General features: G+C 40.8%; 1 protein-coding gene across 1 annotated transcript in view; it reads right to left on the bottom strand.

The window, feature by feature from the left end:
• LOC126248048 (xaa-Pro aminopeptidase 3-like) overlaps window positions 1–23,111 on the bottom strand; it is a 230,057-nt gene that overhangs the window by 76,378 nt on the left and 130,568 nt on the right. The window contains exon 3 of the mRNA XM_049948682.1: window positions 12,846–13,328. Within this exon, the coding sequence (XP_049804639.1) occupies window positions 12,846–13,328 (483 nt within the window). The remainder of the gene's footprint in view (window positions 1–12,845; window positions 13,329–23,111) is intronic.

The raw sequence follows: 23,111 nt of genomic DNA on the forward strand, positions 1-23,111 counted from the left end.
AACATCGTCTGACCTTAAGGTGGACGATTGGGACAAAGTGAGAGCATGATCTAGCTTCCTCATAGTGAATGCGGCATTGTAGCACTCACATTTCTGAGAAGAGAATTGTACCACATGAGTCTTCTCTACTCATTTCCAATGGAGGAAGGCAAGGTGATAGTGGGTGGACCTCAAAATCTCCACTAAATAGCAACTCAAGGTGTTGGAAATAGCAGTATGTTCCACTATGAGATCATCTGCTACTGTCAGGCAGAAATTGGGGAATGGACCTTGGTCCCAGACAGCCTTCGGAGGTTGGCTCACATGACGGAAGATGGCGTGGAACTGTTAAAAGAACTAGTAAAGGAAATCCAGCTAGCTTTTCTGCTATTCCGAAGAACGTGATGACACTGACCATGCAACTGTTTGTAATGAATGCTGTTGGCCATCATAGGATGACAGTTAAAAATGCGGAGAGGATGTCTCCATGTGCAAATTGCATCACCACATGCCTCAGTCCACCAAGGGACTGGGACATGGTGCAGCAAAGAGAAAGTGGATGGGATGGATAATTCTGTGGTGGTAAGAATAATGTTTTGTAAGATATTCTACCTGGTCATTGCAACTGGGGAAATGTTCAGAGACGGTCACCAGGGACGATTAAAGCCTCCAGTCAGCCTTAGAAAGCTGCCATTTGGCTGCGTACATAGACGGGGTAGAAGTCGGCAATTGGATAGCACACAGGAAATGCTCACTTGAGTACGTGTCAGAGAGAACGGACCACTCAAGATGTTGGGCAAGCTGGGCAGTGCAGAAGGAGAGGTTCACATGGGACTAGGTGTTACTGGAGTCAGAAAGGAATGTGGATGGTCCCATGTTAAGGCATATGAGGTTAAGGTGGCTGAGAAGGTCAGCCAAGAGGGCACCTCTCTGACAGGTTCTGGACAAGTCCCAAAAGGGATGGTGTGCATTAAAGTCACCGAGCTGCAGCAAGGGCTGAAGGAGTTACCCAATAAGCTGGAAGAAGTCTGCCCTGGTGCCACCGAATGATGGGGGGATGTAAACGGTACAAGGGAAAAGATCAAGTGGGGAAGGAAAAGGCAGACAGCAACAGGTTGCAGCCAGGTAGCCAGGGAGATAGGCCGACTATGAACATCATCCCAGATGAGAAGCATGACTCCCACATGAAATGGGATGCCATCCTTGGGGGGAAGGTCAAAGTTAACAGGGAAGAAATGCGAGAGCTCAAGGCAGTCATGAGGACACAATTTTGTTTCCTGGAAGCAGAGAACAAGTAGGCACTGCAGTTCTAAGAGCAGCCTTAAGTCCTCTTTGTGGGACTTAATGCCACAAATGTTCCACTGGAGGAGAGTCATAATGTGGAAAGGGGAGGAGGGAAAAAATGAAGGCATGTCAAATCAGCAGCTGCCTAGTGTCAGCCTTTGAAGACTCACTGCTACAGGGCACAGAGACTGGAGGATCCTGCTCCCTGAAATCTACAGAGGCATTGGCACTCTCCTTCTCTTGGCCTCTGGAGTCCAGGGCAGAAAAACTTTTGGTGGTGCACAATGGCAACACAGAGGTCGACTGGGCAAGAGTATCACGTGGCTACACCGTCGAAGAGGATCTCCGAGTTGGTGAAGGAGAAGACCGTTTGCCTTTGTTTGACTTCTTGGAGCCTTTCCGGTTGACAGAGGAAGACTCGGATGTTGGTTGGCTGGAGGGACGTAGGAAGTCTTTGTGGGAGTATTCCTTCCATCCTTTCCGGCCTGCCTGTTGTGAAGCAGGTGACTTTGCTTCATGACGCAAAAGTTTAGTGGCTTGTTGCATAGGTGGAGGAGGAAACGGGGATGTTACCATGACGCTGGGTGATTTCACAAGTGTAGTGCCAAATTTGAGGTCATATGTCTGAATGCCTGTGTCCTTCATGGAGTGACATGTAGCAAGAACAGTGTTGTAAGTGCTGGATGGTAGAATGCTGAGTTTCCAACTAGCCAACAACTTGTAAGTGACCGGGTAAGGTACTTCTTCCTTCACCTAGATCTCCTGGACAGCCTACGCATTGAGATAAATGGGACAATCTTGGGAGGAGGCAGCACAGTCACCATTTCAGTTGATACAGCAGGGAGAAAGAGGCAGGCAATCGCACCTCATGAACATCCCAACCACAGGTTACACATTTGTCTGGGTGTCGAAAGGACATTCAGGTGTGGTTGTAACGATGACACTGGTAGCAGCGCATTGGGTTCAGAATGTATGGTCAGATTGTGATAACTTATAACCTGCTTTGATCTTTGAGAGAAGCACCACTCTGTCAAAAGGTAGAAAAAGAGAGCATGTAGGCACTAAGGGTGCATCTATCTTTTTCATCAGCTGATGGACTGCAATGACTCATTGATCAGAGAGGTACACTTGGATTTCTGCCTTGGTCAGACCATTGAGCAGCCTAGTGTAAATAACACCATGGGAAGAATTCAGTGTTCGATGGGTCTTGACATGAACAGGACAGCCGTGGAGGAGTGAAAATGCAAGCAGTTATTGTGCTTAAGAATTAGAAGTAGTCTCCAAAAGCAAAGTGCCATTTCATAAATGGGAGCAGAATTTCACAGAGCCGGCAACTGCATCAACACCTTTCTGAATAAGAAACAGATTGACTGTAGCAAAGAACTGAAACCACAAGGAACCATGGTGCTGCTGGGAGGATCTTTGAACTGTTAGCCTCATTCTGTTTATGTTTGGTAGACATTGACTGGGAAGAAGATGATTGGCTCATTGCAAAAAAATCCCCCATGATTGCCAGTGTCTCTGATGGTGCCCCCCCCCCCCCCCTTCAGAAGGGGCGCACCCACATTACGTGATTGTTTACACCTCAGGTCACGCCTCCTGAACACCTGACAGAGGGAACAATCAGCAATTTGGGGAGGTAGCAGCACAGGCAATCACCCATCACTGGGCCTGGTCTGTACCCGGGGTACATGCGAACCCTACCTCTCAACCCAGGGCTGGGAATTATGTGTTACCCAGTCACCTGTTATGCGTCACTGGCCTTCAGGAGCACACAGGGAGGAAGAGAAAAAGAGGAACCCCAAATGATGAAGCAGAGGAAGAACAGGAAAAGGGTAACAAAGAAAGAAAAGAGGAACAAAAAACCGTGGAGAGACTGTTCTGATGTCAGGGTACTGACGATGCAGAACACATTCCAAAAAACATCCCAGACATTTTCCCAAAGGGAGGGGAAAAAGAATAGCAAGAGGATAGATATGCAGCACGGAAGGGAAACGATGCTGCATAGGCTGGGTACACATGGTAGCCAAGTATGAATCTGCCAAAGAGCGATGAGCTCCCTGGGGGCGAGGGGGGAGGGGGGGGTATGACACATTACAAAAGGCAATTGGAGCAAAAATTCAAGAAAACATTCAAGATGATCAGGTTGGATGCAGGAATGGAAAAGAAAAATGAACCTTCAACATCGCAGCGCGTCGGCAATCGTTGGTTAATATATTAAAAAACCAGAAACCCGCCTCGATTGCGAAAAATGCACCTAGTGTTAACCTATGTTTTGGCGTAGATAACTACACCTTCTTCAGAAGCCATGGTGTTCTTTTAATCATTGACAAAGGTCTTCTTAGACACATGTGGGTTTATTGTTCTGAAGAAGGTGTAGTTATCTACGCCGAAACCTAGGTTAACACTAGGTGCATTTTTCGCAATCGAGGCGGGTTTCTGCTTTTTAATATAAAAGAAAAATGAGATGCCATGGAATACTTCATAACAACAGGACAAGAAATGCTTGAAGTAAACAGAGATATATATATATACATCTCCAAAAGATGTGTGTTCACTAGTAAGAAGACTTCTGCAAGTCATTTATAGAAGCTACAGCTGCAAGTCAGCTTCATAAGTTTCATCAACTTCCAGAAGAAGCTTCCACAAGTTAGTGGGAAACACTTTTTTGTTTTTCTGCAATCACTTGTCATACCCAATTGCTGGAAGTTTTTCTCTAACCTGCAGATGTTTTGTGTTTTGAATACCAGTAAAAACACATCATGTCACAAACTGAGGAGTACTTGTGGACCATTGAAAGAACACAACTGTTAATTCAGAAAGTGAAATGCTTTGCTGTACTGTGGAGCACCAAACAAGTGGATTTTACATAACAGAGTTATAAGCCAAGGCACACTAAAGTATATTGCAAAAAAAAAAACACACACACACACACACACACACAAACACAAACAAACAACCAAAACAAAAATCACAAATTACAGGCCCTGTATCGAAAAGAAATTAATGAAGCATTTCTTAAAAACATTAATATCTCTGAGTCCATTTCTTCTCCCAAACATTTTTTTAACTCTTTGTTTTTCACCATGCTTCTTCTTTAATAATAGTAAAGCAGCAAAAGTTGCAGCTGCTCTGATTTTTAAGCATGATATTGTAAACTCCCACTTGCCTATATGAAGCCTTCACGGGTTGTCAGCCAAGTAGCATCGTCGTCTCGTTTTGATGGAATGCGTCTCCATCATCTTCAGGCAAACTGTCAGGATATCGTCAGTCGCGGGCTGATATCTCTGCCGGGCCGCTGTCCGCTTCCGCCACTGGCCAATCACGCACACGTGGAATCACCCAATGGGCCTGGAACAGCCGGTGGTGGGGGGCACGTGTGTGTGGGGTTCGTGTCCCGGCATCCGTCTCTGTTTGTGGGGTTCGTGTCCCGGCATCTGTCTCTGTTTGCTCTGTCCGTGGCCCTTGGTGGAACAGAACATTCTTCTCTGGTTTTACTAATTGCTGGCTCCCAGGCTGTGCTGAGATGGTAGCCACTCTCGCAGTTGATTAGCTTGCCGTGTAACCATATTTCTATGGACTCTTTGATTACTGAGTCTCAAAATCCGTTTATACTGCATATTTTCTTTGTATCCTCAAAATCAAAGGTGTGCTTCTCGTCAATACTATGTTCCGCCACACCAGATTTGTTGGTCTGACCCAAGCGTACATACTTGATGTGTTCATTGCAGCGCTGAGATATGCAATGCTGCGTCTGTCCTACATATTGCATCCCACATTCGCATCCGATCTCGTACACACCAGGTGTCATCAGACCTAGTGGATCCTTGGTTGAACCGAGAAGGTCTTTGATTTTTCCCACTAAGCGGAAAATATTCTTCACTTTATGTTTCTTGAGAATTCTCGCGATCTTGGCCGTTGGAGGACCAGCGCATTAGCAGTTTGTCCCTGCCATGTGACCAAACTACAAAAGTATCGTCAACGTACCTGTAGAAGGCTTTTGGCTTGTGTTTAGCAGTGTCCAGTGCTAGCTTTTCAAAGTGCTCCATGTATAGATCGGCTATGCCTGGTGCTAGGGGGGAGCCCATAGCTACACCATCTATCTGTTCGTAGAACTTCCCACCACATTTGAAATAGGTGGTGGTTAGCACATGGCGAAAGAGCTTGATGATATCCTCCTCAAAATGTTCTTCGAGTAAAGCCAGGGAGTCTTCTATTGGTACTTGTGTGAATAAGGATGTCACACTGAAGCTGACTAGTAGGTCTTCATTTTCCAGCCGCATGCCCTGTAGTACCTTCACAAACTCAGCCACGTTTTTCACATGGTGTGGACTGTAACCCACCAAGGGTTTTATCATCTGTGATAAATGCTTAGCAATACCATATGTCAGTGAGTTAATAGTGTTCAAAATAGGTCGTAATGAGACACCTTCTTTGTGGACCTTTGGGTGGCCATAGAGATGTGGTGGTGCCAGTGCCCTCGGGTACAGCTTCGTGATGATATTCTTCTCTAGTCCAGAGTTGATAAGCATCTCAATGGACTTGTGAGTCACTGTGGTGGTGGGGTCCTTCCCTAGTTGTTTGTAGGCAGGATCCTGCAGGAGGGCATAGATTTTTTGCCAATAGTCTTCCGATTTAAGCAGCACCGTCGCGTCCCCTTCGTCCGCTGTCAAGACCACTGTGTCCTGGTCCTCCCTGAGTGCCCATAGTGCCTTGTGTTCTGCCGCCGAAATGTTATTCTTCGGTATCTTTGCTTTGTCTAGTACTTTGCAGACATCTCTTCTTACTTCTTCTGCAGCCTCTTCAGGTAGTCTCATTATGGCTTGCTCTACCCCATTTATGATGTCCTGTTTCGGCAGGGTCTCGGAACCGGGGCTGAAGTTTAGGCCCTTGGACAGCACCTCTTGTGTTGGCCCATCCAGTTCCTTATTTGTTAGATTAATGACCACCTTGTTGGGAGATGGTTTTTCTTTCTGTTGTCGGACTTCCAAAAGTCGAAGGAATTTCTTGCACTGCCTTTCGGTGGCTTTCTTCGTGGACCATTCACCATTGGTAAAGATATTGCCTTCTATCCAGTGTGTTCTGGTAGACAGGAAGCCATTCGGAGGTGTAGAGAAAGCAGGATTCTAGCATTCTTGTTGAGTTCCAGTCTTGTGACCCTGGTGTGTTCTCATACTAGGGCCATGCTCGCCCATCGTAAGATGTGTCTCGTCCTGTTGGTATTGACAAGAGGCCACAAGTTGGCAAACTTAGGCATCACTTCTTTATCCTGACATCGGAGTAAGAAGGCCAACCGGGTGAGCAGCTTCCCCTTCTTGCTCCGTAGCTTCTGCAGCATCTTGTAACTGTGATGTATATCATCCCCGTAGAGGTATGTTATATGTGAGTGCAGGCTTTCTCGGCAAATGTCACACATGAAGTCTTCACAGGTTGTCAGCCAAGTAGCGTCATCATCTTGTAGCAACGTTTCGACGGAATGCGTCTCCATTATCTTCAGGCGAATTGATATCTCTGCTGACAACCCGTGAAGACTTCATAAATGAAATTCGCTGAGAAAGCCTACACTCACATATTCCACTTGCGTGTTTCATCACATAACTCTAGTGGAAACACTTCTGGAAGTATCTGCAGCAAGTTGCTGGAATTAACTTGCCTAAGTGACTTGCAGAAGTACATTTGTGCAAGCTTTTGTTCTAATGTAAACACTTAAGCAAAAACACGCAGAAATTAGTTGTGGAAGTTACTTGCTAGACACATACCTTTGATTAGGAGAGGAAAGAACATTAGTGGAAATTATATAAAAATAAGGAAAACATCTTGGTTGAGGCACATGTTGTGAAGAAATTGCCTGCATTGAATAGTACTCACAGGAAAGATCGCAGGGAAGCAATGGAGAAGAAGTACGAGGCTTCGAATATTGGCGGACATTGAAAATAGATGAAGTTACAAGCATATTAAGAAAGAGAGACAGAGCAAAAGAAAGAGGCACACATCCAGTTGAACCTGTCATAATACAGATATAGAAGAAAAAAACATCTCTAGGAACCACTTCTTTACGTTATACAACCAAGCTGGCGTCAACTGCAAATTCTCCACTCAATTTGCTTTTGTTATTCAGAATAAACTGTGGGAAACTTTACGAACTGATCTACATACTACAGTAGTTATTTCACTCTGTGACTAAAGCATAATTATGTGTGTATGTTTTCACTGTAACCAACATGGAGTCTCGTGTCCCCTTGCAAGTAGCATAAGCACACTTCCTACAATGTATAATAATGCATTCCTTACTTTACAATTCCATTAGCCCCTTTCCCACTCCAAACCCTCCAAATTGGAAGTTTTCCTTAAAAAACCAGCTGTACTCTTCGGTTAAGGGTTACTCATGAGTTTTAAAATGTCACAGAGGTTCGGCCTGGAAAACTATTCAAACACAATACTAGCAAGCTTCAGCAACAATATGAGCACATTCCAGGAAATTTTACAATTGAAGATGTGTAAAAAAGAAAAAAGAAAAAAAAACACAAGGAATCTGGTGCACTTTCCACCATTTTAGGCCTAGTTATGCTTATAGTGACCTGCGACCTTACTCACAGAATATCACTTTCTCCATACAACAAAAGGTTTTGATATGCAACTTATTTTTCCAAAGAACAGAACACCCCTGAATTTCAATGTATGTCAATAAAAGTAAATGTGCTTTTGGTATTAAATTGCAATTTGTGATTTAGTTACTGTTTTGGTGCACCTACCACGGAGTGCTAGCAGCCGAATGTTTGCTGGCCACAATATTCAAATGCCCATTGCTCCGCAGGGTGAGAAAGTCAGCAGAGGGCTACTCCAGTGGTCACTTTGAAACCGCAATCATCATGCGCAGCTAGACTTGATGTGTGCTGATTGGCACTATGTTCTGCTTCCATGGCCCAGCTCTGCAGCCAATCAAAACAAAGTAATCATTCGTGAAGCAAGGATTTAAGCTCTCACTGAAGCAGTAGAAAGCAGTGACATCACCTGCCTGGAACTGATGATCATCACCACAGATGCTGCCACTGCAGCTGTCATCGTCCAGTCCACCATTCACCACCACTCTTCTGACCACAACATCACACTATTGGGAATCAGACACTGTCAGCCAGGCAGGTCTGGACTAGGACATAGTTTCAGGGATTGCAGTAAAAAAAATTTAACTTCACATCACTCGTAATCATAAAAGAACAATGCATTCAAGATGAGCAGACTAGCAGTATTTCAGAACTTAACTTTTGTTTCCACAATATAGTCTAGCAAGTAACTTAATTCTTGGCAGTAGCAAAAATAGAGTTTTACGCCGCCTTAGAATTACAGAAGAAGTGTGTATTTATTTGTTGTTTAATCTTGAAGACTCTCCAAGTACATTTAAGTTGTTTGTCCAAATAAACAGAATTGTGTGAATAAACAATTAATCAATTCATAAAAGTTACTGTAGCAGATATTCTAACATATTGTATTACACCTAGTTTTCCCTTAAAGAGGATTAGCCCTATATAATATCTACATTTATCATAAATTAACTCTGTTTTCATGTTTGCTAACAACTATAATTGACCTCAAAAAGTTTTAGGAAACTACTAATTTTTACCACAGGCTTTCTGTTGCCTTAATAGAAATCTCATTTTGTGTATTTTCTTCAATTCTTATAGGGTTGGTTGGTTGGTTTTGGGGAAAGAGACCAGACAGCGTGGTCATCGGTCTCATCAGATTAGGGAAGGTTGGTTGGTTTTGGGGAAGGAGACCAGACAGCGTGGTCATCGGTCTCATCGGATTAGGGAAGGATGGGGAAGGAAGTCGGCCGTGCCCTTTCAGAGGAACCATCCCGGCATTTGCCTGGAGTGATTTAGGGAAATCACGGAAAACCTAAATCAGGATGGCCGGACGCGGGATTGAACCGTCGTCCTCCCGAATGCGAGTCCAGTGTCTAACCACTGCGCCACCTCGCTCGGTAATTCTTATAGGGAATTAGCAAGTTTACAGCTCAAGAGATTAAAAGATACACAGTGGGTTTAATTTAAAGTTATTTGTTCGTTGTCCTGTAATATATCACACCAGCTAAAATGCAGCCCCACTGTGAATGCTGCTCCCGAATCTGGAATGAGTTGGTTGACATTCATAAGCAGCTGGAAATCACCCTGGCTACTGTCAAACGAGAGGCAGCTGCTGCAAGTCGTCATGATGGAAGAGCTCGCAAGAATCAGATAACCACGGTACTGGTACCAAAGGTACCTAAAGTACTATCTGCTCCTGTGGCTCCTGTCTCCTCTGCAGAAAGTACAGCATCTGTCATTACTCAGCCACTTGACTGTGAGTGGCATTTCAATGGTAGAGCTAGGCATCCTGCACATGGTGGATGGGAACCAGGGAGAACTCAAGGTGTTGTACCTATCCCCCTAACTAACAAGTTTGAGGTGCAGTCTCTTTGATGAAACCTGCTTTGTCTGGTGTCAAGAGGAGGCAAACCCAAAAAAGGGTAGGAGTCTATTAATGATTCGCACTTCAAACATATGTTGAATGATGGTAGAAAGGGACCAAACGTATGTTGAATGAAGGTAGAAAGGGACAGGAAAGGACACAATGTGCACTCAGTGTGTGCACCTGAGGCCCTCATTTAACATGTTGAAAAGGCTATTCTGGTACCCACTGAGGGAACAGGGTGCAACCAACAGCAGATTGTGACCCACATTGGAAACTGAGGGTAGCAAATAAAAAGCTGAAATGCTTAACTTTGTTTTCAAATGTTCCTTTACGAAGGAAAACCCACAAGAATCATTCCAATTCAATCCTCATACCACTGAAAAGATGAGTGAAACAAGTATTAGTGTCAGTGGTGTTGAGAAACACATGAAATCATTAAAACTGAACAAAGCTCCGGGACCTGATGGAATCCCTATCAGATTCTATACTTGATTTGCAGCTGAGTTAGCCCCTATTCCAACTATAAACTATCGAAGATCCCTCAAACAAGAAACCAGGCCCAGTTCTTGGAAAAGAAGCACACGTCATACCTTTCTACAAGAAGGGTAGCAGACGTGACCCACAAAACTAACATCTGATATCCTTGAATCAATTTGTTGTAGAGTCTTATAACAAATTCTTATCTCAAAAATAATTGAGGTATCTCAAACAGAATGACCTCCTCCATACCAAACAGCGCGGATTCCGAAAACATCGATTATGTGAAATCCAACTCTCACTTTTCTCACATGATGTACTGAAAGCTTTGGATCAAGGCAAGCAGGAAGTTGCAGTATTTCTTGATTACCCAAAAGCATTTGACTCGGTACCAGACATATTCTTACTGTCAAAAGTACAATCATATGGGGTATAAGTGAAATTTGTGACTGGATTGAGAACTTTTTGATAGGGAGGATGCAACACGCTGTCTTGGATGGAGCATTCTCAATGCCCTTCTACATAAGCCTATGCTTCCTGAATTTTATCATTTTCATCACATACGATGTACCTTGGTGAAAGCAGTACATTCTTTGACTCATAATGTAATGTGAGCACTTGGAATTTTGAGAGCTCCCCTCAATGACCAACATCTTTCTTGTAGTGGCTAAAAACTAAAGCCCCATTTGAGCTTGACACTGTGCTGTCTTAATATTTTTAAAAAACAACTTAATTCCAGGAAGAATGTACACTCTGATGATCCTTAGCTATAGAGTTGTCTTCCCCAAAACAAGTCACCCTTCCAGAGCATAAATCTGTGATAAAAATGCGACCACTCCATGGGAGCAGGTAAACAGTTCATGAAATTACATATTTACCATGTGTGTGTGTGTGTGTGTGTTTTGTCTATTTTTGACAAAGACTTTGTTGGCCAAAAGCTAACTTTCCAATAGCCTTTTTTTTTTTTTTTTTTTTTTTTTTGTGCCTTTGTGCGACTCAGTATCCACTATATGCTGAGTAGCTACTATCCTTTTCCTTATATTGTTGTATAACACATAATTTTTCATACAATACATTTTCTATTTTCTGCTCAAATGATTAAAAATGGATCTTTCAAATGTGCACAAAACTGCAGTAACATAAGTCTCCTGCATAAAAGAACCAATTAGTCTAAATAGTTGAAGAAACAAGGCTTACTTTTACACATTTCATACCTTTTGGTGAGTAAATTTCAAATATTTTATTGATGCACAGAGATACAAGGGTTGGAACTTTAATAGTGGTAACTATTTATTTACAGCTTGTACAAAATAGATACATGTTTCAAAGTTTTACTGGCCTTCAAAGTAGCCACCAGCATTGTGTATAACCAATTGCCAGTGATGTGGAAGTCTTAAGATACTCTTAGTAGTGCCAGTTGTGTTGACAGTTCGAGCGGCGCAGTCTATTGCCCGACGAATTTGTAGCAGTTCTGAAGTGAATGCCGTAAAGTGTGTCCCTCAGTTTAGAAATCGAGTTGAACCCACAAGGGCTTTAGTCAGATGAGTGCAGTAGGTGGTATAGTACTAAGCAGCCCCATCAGTCAAACAACTCAATAACAGCTTGCACTGTACGTGCTTGAGCATTGTCCTGTAAAATGATGGTCACGTCCTGCAGAAAGTGTCATTGCTTCTGTCTCTAAGCTGGTCACAGGTTGTGTTCCAAAAATGAACAGCACAGAGACACAAGTGATGACACTTTCTGCAGGACGTGACCATCATTTTACAGGACAATGCTCAAACACGTACAGTGCAAGCTGTTATTGATTTATTTGACTGATGGGGCTGCTAAGTGCTATACCACCTACTGCACTCCCCTGACTTAAGACCTCACGAGTTCAACCCAATTTCTAAACTGAAGGAAACACTTCACGGCATTCGCTTCAGAACTGCTAAAAACTCGTCGGGCGACAGACCACGCTGCTCGAACTATCAACACAACTGGCACTGCCAAGAGTATCCTACGACTTCCACATCACTGGCAATGCTGGTGACTACTTTGAAAGTCAGTAAAACTTTGAAACACCTATCTATTTTCTATGAACTGTAAATAAGTAGTTGCCACTATTAAAGTTCCAACCCTTGTATTTCTCAAATTTCATCTAAAAACATGATCTACAGATTCAAACACAAATTGGATTGAAAAAGGAAGCTTCCACATGGAGCATAAGTGCAGTTAGGGTAAGGATAGGGCAGGAAATCACCCAGACCATGTCCTCTTCAGAGAACAATAACAGTAGTTCGCTTAATCAATATAGAGAAACCATAGGAAATCTAAATTTGGATGTCAATATGGAGATTTTATCCCCATTCCTACTGGATTGGAGTACAGGGCCTCAACCACTTCACTGCCTCTGCAATCTAGTGATTATCATTTCTGGCTAATGTGGAGGTTCTGGATTCAATGCCCAGTGACCACCTCGATTTGCAAAATTGCAACATAGGCTGCTGAAGTGACGTAATGTCAAAAGGCTGGCATTCGGCTGAAGAGCCACTATACCATCTTGCTTGGTCTAAATTTAAATAACTCTTTCAAATAACAAATATGGTGAAGAAATATGATGTTTACAAAGGTGTACTTCATTTTTGAATATATTTTCTTAGCATCTATATAGTTACCTTATTCCACTTTCCATTGAGATAGTCACGCATCACTTTATGCAGGTTTGGTTGCACAGGTTGAATATATTCATACCACAGATAAAATGAACTTGTTCCTTTGGCATAGGATTGAAGAAATGTTCCAAGATCTCTTATATGTAATGCCTCATCTACACCAAAAAATGAAGGAGCTGCATCAATTCCAGTGCGAGGCCCATCCCAGAGTTCGGCTTGTGGGTCCTTATTTCTTAGAAACAACACAGACTTGGACTTCCCAGAATGAGATGACATCACTAAGGCACATTCAGGTTCCAAACATCCAGTCAAATACAGAAAATCTGAGTTCTGTCGGAATGGATATGGAATTTTCTCAGTCATGAACATTTTTGTGGCTGATGGTATAACAATGACATGATTCAGGTTTGGTTCATATCTCAGTATGCTGGACAGCAACTTCTGACGGCGTTCTTGAAATTCCTGTATACAGAGGCCAGGAAGTACCTGAAAGAGAAAAGAAGTATGTGACATAAAATGAGTAAATATACAAGGGTGTTATTTAAAGCTTGATACACAAAAAAGGTAATCCACTGTCAATCATAGGTACATAAACTGATGTAGTATGCCTCATGGTGGTGAATATACTGAACTGATAAAGAGAAAAGTCCGCCATTGTACTGAAAACATTTATTTGTTCAGTAGTATGATTGGAGAAAGGGCTCAAGTGATATGCAACACTGAAATGTAGCAATAAATCCCACTTGCTACACTCCCACTCCTAAAATAAACAATTTTTTTCCTTTTCTGATAACTTTTCTACACTTAAGGCACAAGCCACAAGCACAGACAATTGCTAATTATTATGCAGGATTTTGCTAAATATTATTATTTGAGTTATAATTTTCAGACCACTGATGATAACAGTTGTGATGTGACATGTCGAGTCTAGGGAATAACATGTTCCACTACTAACCACTTGGGCCAATGAATGATAACACTCCACAGTATACTTAGTTTTGGAAGAAACATTTTATTTAAAGAAGTATTCACAATTTTAGAGTCATGTTAACCACATGCACTTTTATATTTGATCCCACTACTAATTATTTGTTTTAATGCTGACTTACTTTGTTTGAAAGCCCTCATTCCCATCTTTGAAAGAACAGTTTTGTAGTCCCCATTTCTCACATTCCAGAAGTGTACAGCTTTACTAAAATAACAAGTTGGTTTTGAAATATTCCAATCAGAAAATTAAGTTTCCTGAAATTTCTTGGCAGGCTTTGGAAATCCCAACAACTGGTATAACTTTCCGCTCATAGACAATACCTATCATTTTTCTCATTTTTAGATTATACAGCTTATAGTTAAACCAAATTACTTCATTATCTTATGTGCATATATACTAACAATTTTTCCCATATTTATATTATTATTACTGAAGGTGTAATTGTCGTGTATTTTACCATTTATCTGCCCTACACCCATTTTTATACAGACATCACACACAAAGCCAGAGTCCATCGGCAGCTAACACTCAAATATTGCAATTACAATTTTACATTGAATACAGATACTATAGAAGTAGGTGATTTGCAGTCAGTTAGTCAATCATTTCTTTAACTATGGATGGGCACTTCTTAAATTTTGGTAGGCTACTAAGAGCACAACCTGCAGAATTAAATTACCAAAGTTCCAATATAATCATGCAAGATGATCACCGTAAATGTGTTTAAAGATATAAAATTGAATGAAGTGGAAAATAAACTCACATGTGTTGTGAGCAATCATTTCACAATTGTTTAGAGCATGTAGTAATCATCAGGAGAAGTAAGGTGACGAAGAAAATCTATGAGACTTATGAGGCACAAAACAAGTTAATAACCTTACAGCATGCTTTGATGGGGAAAATCTGTAGAGTTATCACTTGTGTGAATATGCTACATTGGTAATAAATCAAAACAGGCATGCTGCTATTGACAAAGAAAATTACCACATAGAATAACTTGCATGGTTCAAGTTACATATAGTCTTTCAGACTCTATCCTTATACTTTAACAAATTTCTGGACTAATAATGTGAAATGTACAGTGGTGCAGTGAAATATCTGTGAAATACATCAGGTGTAACTGTTTCACATACTCCAGCATCCATTTTTCTAAGTGTTTCATAGCATTATAAATCAAAATTGTTTGATTTACTATACTCTGAACATTCTGACATGACACATACAATACCAAATTTCTTCAAAGAAAAGAATTTTTCCTGTCGCAAAACCAAGAAACAGACTTCACAGTCTGAATGTAAAGATTTTAAGTTAGGATTAAATGTGACAGGAATATCAATTGAAATACGCAAATAATTGTAGCAAGGCATTTAATTTATATTTCTCAAGTATTTTTGGCACTTACTATCCTCAAATATGCACCACATGAACTTTATCCCGTTGAACACATGTAAACTAAATTTAGCATGATAGGTAACGCCTTGGTAAATGGGTATGGAGAATACACACAGTAAAGATTTGGCTTGCTCCTCAGCCCTGGATACTTGCATTAGTGCAAATAGGTAGAATATTGTGCCATTGTTATATCCTCTCTTGAAGGAGCCATAAATATTCTAAAGGTCAAGGCCAAGATGGAGTTGATGACTGGCCCAATTACACAATAGTTCTACAGGAACAAATAAAACCATAATGCTGGCCATGGGTGTTGTACAACATGTGTTGACACGTATACTTATCACATACGATAAGTACCGTCTTACTCAAAGACTGTCATCTTGTATCCAAGATTGATTCTGATTTATAGTCTGAGCTGCAAACAGCCATGGGTCACACATGACATAACCCAAAGGTACAATGGGCACAGAGTTCTGTTTTTAAATATGCACATGGTCCACCAGATACTGCCCCTTGCTTGTTATCACATGAAGCGTTCAGACTGTGACATTTAATACAATGTTTGACTATTGCTTGTGTTACAGTTTTCTCTCTTTCAATATTCACTTTGGATTGATGTTCTATGCTTATGGCGAACTTGGTGTTTTTCAGACTGTTTCTATCCAGCCATTCACTAAGTGAATTTTGTTGTTACTAACCACTTAAAACTACCATTTGTTCTACCAGTCACAGTGTCACCATGTGCTGCACAATACTGAACTTTTGCTACCTACACCAAATAAGATATTAAGTGACACTGAGGATGTTACTCATCTTGCAATGGTGGATCCTGAGTTTTTGAAGTTGTGAAAATTGAAGATGGCACTGCAACACCAAGAAAAGCAGCAACAGAATGGTTCAAATGGCTCTGAGCACTATGGGACTTAACATCTATGGTCATCAGTCCCCTAGAACTTAGAACTACTTAAACCTAACTAACCTAAGGACATCACACAACACCCAGCCATCACGAGGCAGAGAAAATCCCTGACCCCGCCGGGAATCGAACCCGGGAACCCGGGCGTGGGAAGCGAGAACGCTACTGCACGACCACGAGATGCAGGCGCAGCAACAGAAGAAGGAACTATAACAGCAACTCATCCGCCTGCTCCAACAACAAAAACAACAGCAGCAGCAGCAGCCAACACTAGTACCAAAAGCTACATCACTTCTTCCTCAACCATTCACTCGCTTTCATGAAACAAGCAAAAATCTCTTTGATACCTGTTGTGAGGCAAGTCAGATATTGGACAGAACTTGTCAGAGTGCTCCATTTTTGCCTTTCTATAGAAAATTGTACAAAATGTTCTTTTATAAACCTGGAGACATACCAGTTCAGCAGGTTCCCACACATGCAGCACACTAAGTGGATGGTGGTGACATAAAATAACCGATCGATCCCATTGCAGGGCCAAACAATGATCTCAACTTAGTATGAGAATGCAGCTAGACAAATAACATTTAAAACAGCGAATTTCTGTATGGGTACTAACATTTTCAGATTGGATCCATTCAAAATTTTTGGCTTCAAGATCGAAGACCAAGTTAATCTGGCCTCTCACGCAATCCCGCACAAGGAACTCAGTTCGTTATGTGCATACAGTAAACAGATTTTTGGACCCACCTTCAGGTGTACTGTGAATTTTAAGGTGCACATTTCGTTAAAACAATCAGCAGTACCCAAGTTCTGTAGAGTACATCCAGTGCCATTCCCTATATGCAAACAAGTTAAGATACAACTTGACAGGCTGCAAAGCTTAAGGGTAATATCTACTGTATTTTCAAGTCACTGGACAGCACTGTCGGTAATCATTAAAGCGGCAAATGGAGCAAATAGGTTATGCAGTAATTTCCATTGTGGTAAATGCTCAGTCACATGTGGGTCTGTATCCGATTCCTAGGTCAAATGAATTGCTAGTCAAGTTTGTCCGAGGCACGTTGCTTTCAAAAATGCATGTAGCTGATGCATATTTGTAGTTGCCTGTTGAGGAAACAAAATGGATCCTAGTTATTAATATGCCTTTATGCAAGTTTATATAAAACAGATTATGTTCGTAGTCCCAAGTTCTCCCACAATTTTTGAGAGGTATCTTGAACACTTTATAAAATGCATGATACACAAATGCTGACTTTATTTATACTTCATTCCAATCAGTTTTGGTCATAAGCCATGTTCACAGCTATTGAAAAGTTAATCAGCAGCCAATATTACATAGGAAATTAAAAGTATCATTCATTTCCAACACACATATCTTGCTTGTATTTTTCTAAATGAATGACATTGTTAATTTTGATGCATAATGTTGGTTGCAGATTAATTTTTCGACAACTGTGAACATGGTTTATGACTGAAAAACTGGTCGGAATAAAATATAAACAAAGTCAGCATTAGTGTCTCATGCATTTTATAAAGTATTTACAAGCCAATAACTGCCTTAACGAGATGTATCTCAAACATTTAATTCAAGGCATATCAAATTGTCTAAACTATATGGATAGAAAAGGGTGACCTGTAAGGAATGTGACTTTTGAAGTGCCCCTTTTTCTGTTCTCATAAGTTGACAGTGCTAAATGTTGCACGGTCTCCACCTATTTTCTTTGTGGCTAGTAATGGAGTGCTTCATGACAGAATAGCAGGTTGTCACAGTGAAATCTTATTATAATGTGGTGAATGTTGTGGCAGAGAATGTTTGCAAACTCCATGGAATGCTTGGGCAATGTAATGCACCAAATAACTTGACTGTGATTGGACTGATTGCTAATTTTGAGAAAACCGGTTCATTTGTGGATATTAAACCCTCGAGGCACCCTCATGTTAGTTGTACTGCAGAAAACATCACCATCATGAATGATGATGATGATGCAAGTCTGGTAAAACTTTACAGTGACATTCACAACAGTTGGATATTCTCAGAACCAGCAAGCAATGAATTCTGAAAGAAGATCTGACCTTTAGTCTAATAAACTTCTACTGACACAAGAACTGAAGCCAAATGATCTCTACATCTACATCTACATCTACATCCACATCCATACTCCGCAAGCTACCTGGCAGTGTGTGGTGGAGGGTACCTTGAGTACCTCTATCGGTTCCCCCTTCTATTCCAGTCTCGCATTGTTCATGGAAAGAAAGATTGTTGGTATACCTCTGTGTGGACTCTAATCTCTCTGATTTTATCCTCATGGTCTCTTCCCGAGATATACGTAGGAGGGAGCAATATACTGCTTGACTCTTCGGTGAAGGTATGTTCTCGAAACTTTAACAAAAGCCTGTACCGAGCTACTGAGCATCTCTCTTGCAGAGTCTTCCACTGGAGTTTATCAATCATCTCCATAATGCTTTTGCGATTACTAAATGATCCTGTAACGAAGCGCGCTGATCTCTGTTGGATCTTCTCTATCTCCTCTTTCAACCCCATCTGGCACTGATCCCACACTGGTGAGTAGTGTTCAAGCAGTGGGCGAACAAGTGTACTGTAACCTGCTTCCTTTGTTTTCGGACTGCATTTCCTTAGGATTCTTCCAAAGAATCTCAGTCTGGCATCTGCTTTACCAACGATTAATTTTATATGGTCATTCCATTTTAAATCACTCCTAATGCCTACTCCCAGATAATTTATGGAATTAACTGCTTCCAGTTGCTGACCTGCTATATTGTAGCTAAATGATAAAGGATCCTTCTTTCTATGTATTCACAGCACATTACACTTGTCTACATTGAGATTCAATTGCCATTCCCTGCACCATGCGTCAATTCGTTGCAGATCCTCCTGCATTTCAGTACGATTTTCCATTGTTACAACCTCTCAATATACTACAGCATCATCCACAAAAAGCCTCAGTAAAATTCCGATGTTATCCACAAGGTCATTTATATATATTGTGAATAGCAATGGTCCTACGACACTCACCTGCGCCACACCTGAAATCACTCTTACTTCGGAAGACTTCTCTCCATTGAGAATGACATGCTGCATTCTGTTATCTAGGAACTCTTCAATCTAATCACACAATTGGTCTGTTAGTCCATATGCTCTTACTTCGTTCATTAAACGACTGTGGGGAACTGTATCAAATGCCTTGCGGAAGTCAAGAAACATGGCATCTACCTGGGAACCCGTGTCTATGGCCCTCTGAGTCTCGTGGATAAATAGTATGAGATGGGTTTCACACGATTGCCTTTTTCGAAAAATATGCTGATTCCTACAGAGTAGACTTCTAGTCTCCAGATGATGATGAAAAGTGCTGAGCATATGCTCACTGGATCCTTGTGAGATAAAGAGCACACAATGATTTCATCAAGAAATACAATGTTCACTGACAAGGCACAGTTTCTGTAGAATTGCTTCAAGAACAAGCAAAATTGAAGTATTTGGGTGCAGGACATTTAGACTAAAAACATAACTGGATTTACTTCTTCAAGGATAGTGCCTGTGATGCATTAACAGTGGCCAACGAATGCCACATTAATACATAAAGAGAGCTTTATTGTCTGAACTCTATCAGAACGCAGAAGAGATTCAATTTCAACAAGATGGTGGAACCTCTCACACATCAATTGCAACAATGGACTTGTTATGAGAGAGGTTTGCTGGCCGGGTAATTTCTCACAATAGTGATGTGAACTGTCTATCCAGATCTTGTGAGATGACACCATGAGATTTCTTTCTGTGGCGGTATTTGAAATCTCATGTCTATGCCAACAAACCACAATCACTTCCAGAGCTGAAGACTGAAATTCAGCATATAATTTCAGAACTAGAGGTGCATGTATGCTGAAAAGTTATGGAAAATTTCATCAAAGAACAAAGTGCCTGCAGAGTCATGGAGGGCATTTGAGTACTATCATATTTTATACATAATCACAGGTAGCATACACTGCAATAATATGCAAATTACTTAATTTCAAAAATAAATTTGTATGTTATTATGCAGTCAAAAGTTGTATTCTTCATGGGATACCCTTTATATTTGTAACAGGGATTATGAGACAGCAGCATTTATAGGCATTATTTGAGTGGCTGCAAGCCCAGTGACTGCTTTGCCAGTTCAACATGTCAGTTTTTTTTAAACAAGCATCAAGTACCTCGATAATGTCTTGAGCAGAATCATGTAGAAGTCATACACAAGCTATCCATCATGAACGAGATGCAGTCGTTCCTCAGTAAAGTAAATTATTATGCCAAGTTCATTCCGCAGGCTGCCCACATTTTGCGCACACTCAACTAGCTGTATAAAAAAGGAGTCAGATCGTCTGCTTGGAATTTCACCACAAAGCATGCCACAATACATATTTGAAAGCAAAGAAAAGTTTTTTAAATTAAATTTCTGCCATTTGACTGTATAGATCTTTCATCCTACTGTACAATCATGATTTTAGCCTTTGGCCATTTGCAAGTAGCACAATGTTGGCCATGATCAGACTTCTATAAACAAAGTCATTGTCAAAGTTTAATCTAGTTCAGCAATGTCTTTGTTTACAGAAATCTGATCATCTCCAACACTGTGGTACTTGAAAATGTTCAAAGGCCGAAGTTATGACTCTACAGTAGAATAAATGATCTATACATTCAAATGGCAGAACTTTTACTTAAAGAGCATTACATGACTGTGGCCTCAACCCATGGTAAAGTTATTAAAGAAATGTCTTTGAATGGCTCCCTATTTGGCTACATTTTCTTCAGGCAAAAGTCTTATTACAGCTACTGATGTTTCAGATTGTTTGCATTGCCAATTTCAGATTGCATTGTTGGCCGCCTCATGTGGAAAACATGCTTTGTTGTGGTCATAATTTTTATAGTTTTTCTGGGACATGCTGACACATACGGAGGGCCTTTGAAAAGTCCATGCAAAAATAAAAACTACTTACATGTTTGGGGTAAACCTTTTTTATTTTTCAAAACAGTCTCCTTTTAGACATATACACTTTGTCCAATGCTGTTCTAATTTGTTGATCCCTTCCGAATAATAGGAATTATCTAAGTCTACAAAACAGCTATTAGTTGCTGCAATCACCACCTCATTTGAATAAAATCTTTGTCCCACCAGCCATTTCTTCAAATTGGGGAACAAATAGTAGTCCGAGGGAGCCAAGTCTGGGGAACAGGGGGGATGTGAAATGAGTTGGAATCTTATTTCCATTAATTTTGCAACTACAACTGCTGAGGTGTGTGCTGGTGCATTGTTGTAATGGGAAAGGACTTTTTTGCGGTTCAATCGCCGGCGTTTTTCTTGCAACTCAGTTTTCAAATGGTCCAATAATGATGAATAATATGCACCCGTAATAGTTTTATCCTTTTCCAGATATCTGATGAGGATTATCCCTTGCAAATCCCAAAAGACAGTTGCCATAACCTTTCCGGCCGAAGGAATGGTCTTTGCCTTTTTTGGTGCAGATTCTCTCTTGGTAACCCATTTTTTAGATTGTTCTTGGGTCTCAGGAGTGTAGTAATGTACCCGTGTTTCATCCACAGTGATGAAACGACACTTAAAGTTCTGCGGATTCTTCCTGAAGTGCTGCAAACCATCCTTGCAATACTTCACACGGTTCCATTTTTGGTCAAGCATGAGCAATTGCAGAACCCATCTTGCAGATAGCATTCTCATGTCCAAATGTTTATGCAAAATATTATGTAGCCATTCATTCGAGATTCCCACAGCACTAGCAATCTCACGCACCTTAACTCTTCCATCATCCACCACCATATTATCAATGATTTCTGGAGTCGTAACCTCCACAGGGTGTCCAGAACGTTCAGCATCACTTGTGCCCATATGGTCACTCCAAAAATTTTGAAACCACTTATAAACTGTTTTAATCGAAGGTGCAGTGTCACCGTAATGTTTATCAAGCTTCTCTGTAGTCTCCTGAAGTGTTTTGCCTTTCATAAAGTCATGTTTAATCACCACACGAAATTCTTTTTCGTCCATTTTCTGACAATCATTCGACTTCTTTGATTCACACGAATGCCAAACACAAATAAACAGACCAATATGGCTGAAGCTTGGTGTGCGTTCTTTCCAAAGATGCTACTACCTAAACATGACCTCGATATGCGCCGGTGGTGCCATCTCTCGGACTTTGCACAGACTTTTCAAATGCCCCTCGTAGTGTTTATCTTTGGCATCCTAGTGTAGCAGGTGTCATCAAACCAGTTAAGTGAAAAAACTGTGCATTTCACACATTTATTAACATGTATTTATGTAAATCAGCTGACTTCTGATATTGCCTTTATCTCATAGCAAAATCACATGTGTCACATAATTGGCATAGAAAACTAAGGTTGTAGAACTAAACACAACATTTAAAATTAAATGTCTTTTTGTGTTAACTGTATCAAAACTTGTGTACATGTCGTGATATACAGTTAATCATCAAATGTTGAATGCCAAAAAAATGTATTTTTTTCTATAACATCAGTTATAGTCTACATTGGCACTTTATAAAATTTTAACAGTAGTATCCTTGTTCAAAAATAATTATTCATCCTAAACCAGTGTAAATCTACATTGATAAACATACAATTCTGAGAATATTTGAAGTTCCTTAACTCCTAGATGACATACTTCTGCTGCAGATGAAGACAAGTTAAGCCTCTGGCCTCTTCAAATGTTAGAAAAGCTGAAGCTAGGATAATTCATTTGATACCCTTCATATTGTGAAAAGTATTCCAGCCATTGATAGTGGAAACAATGCTATCACCATTGTCCAATATGTATTGACAGTATACTACACTGGAGGTAGGCTCTTCAGGGTGGTAGATAATAGACAGATCCAGCTGTTGAACTTTTTTACATGATAGGGCATTTAACAACTGCAAATAATAAGTACTTCTGTAATAAACTGAAAA

Source organism: Schistocerca nitens, chromosome 3, assembly GCF_023898315.1.
Source record: "Schistocerca nitens isolate TAMUIC-IGC-003100 chromosome 3, iqSchNite1.1, whole genome shotgun sequence".
Classification (NCBI taxonomy): domain Eukaryota; kingdom Metazoa; phylum Arthropoda; class Insecta; order Orthoptera; family Acrididae; genus Schistocerca; species Schistocerca nitens.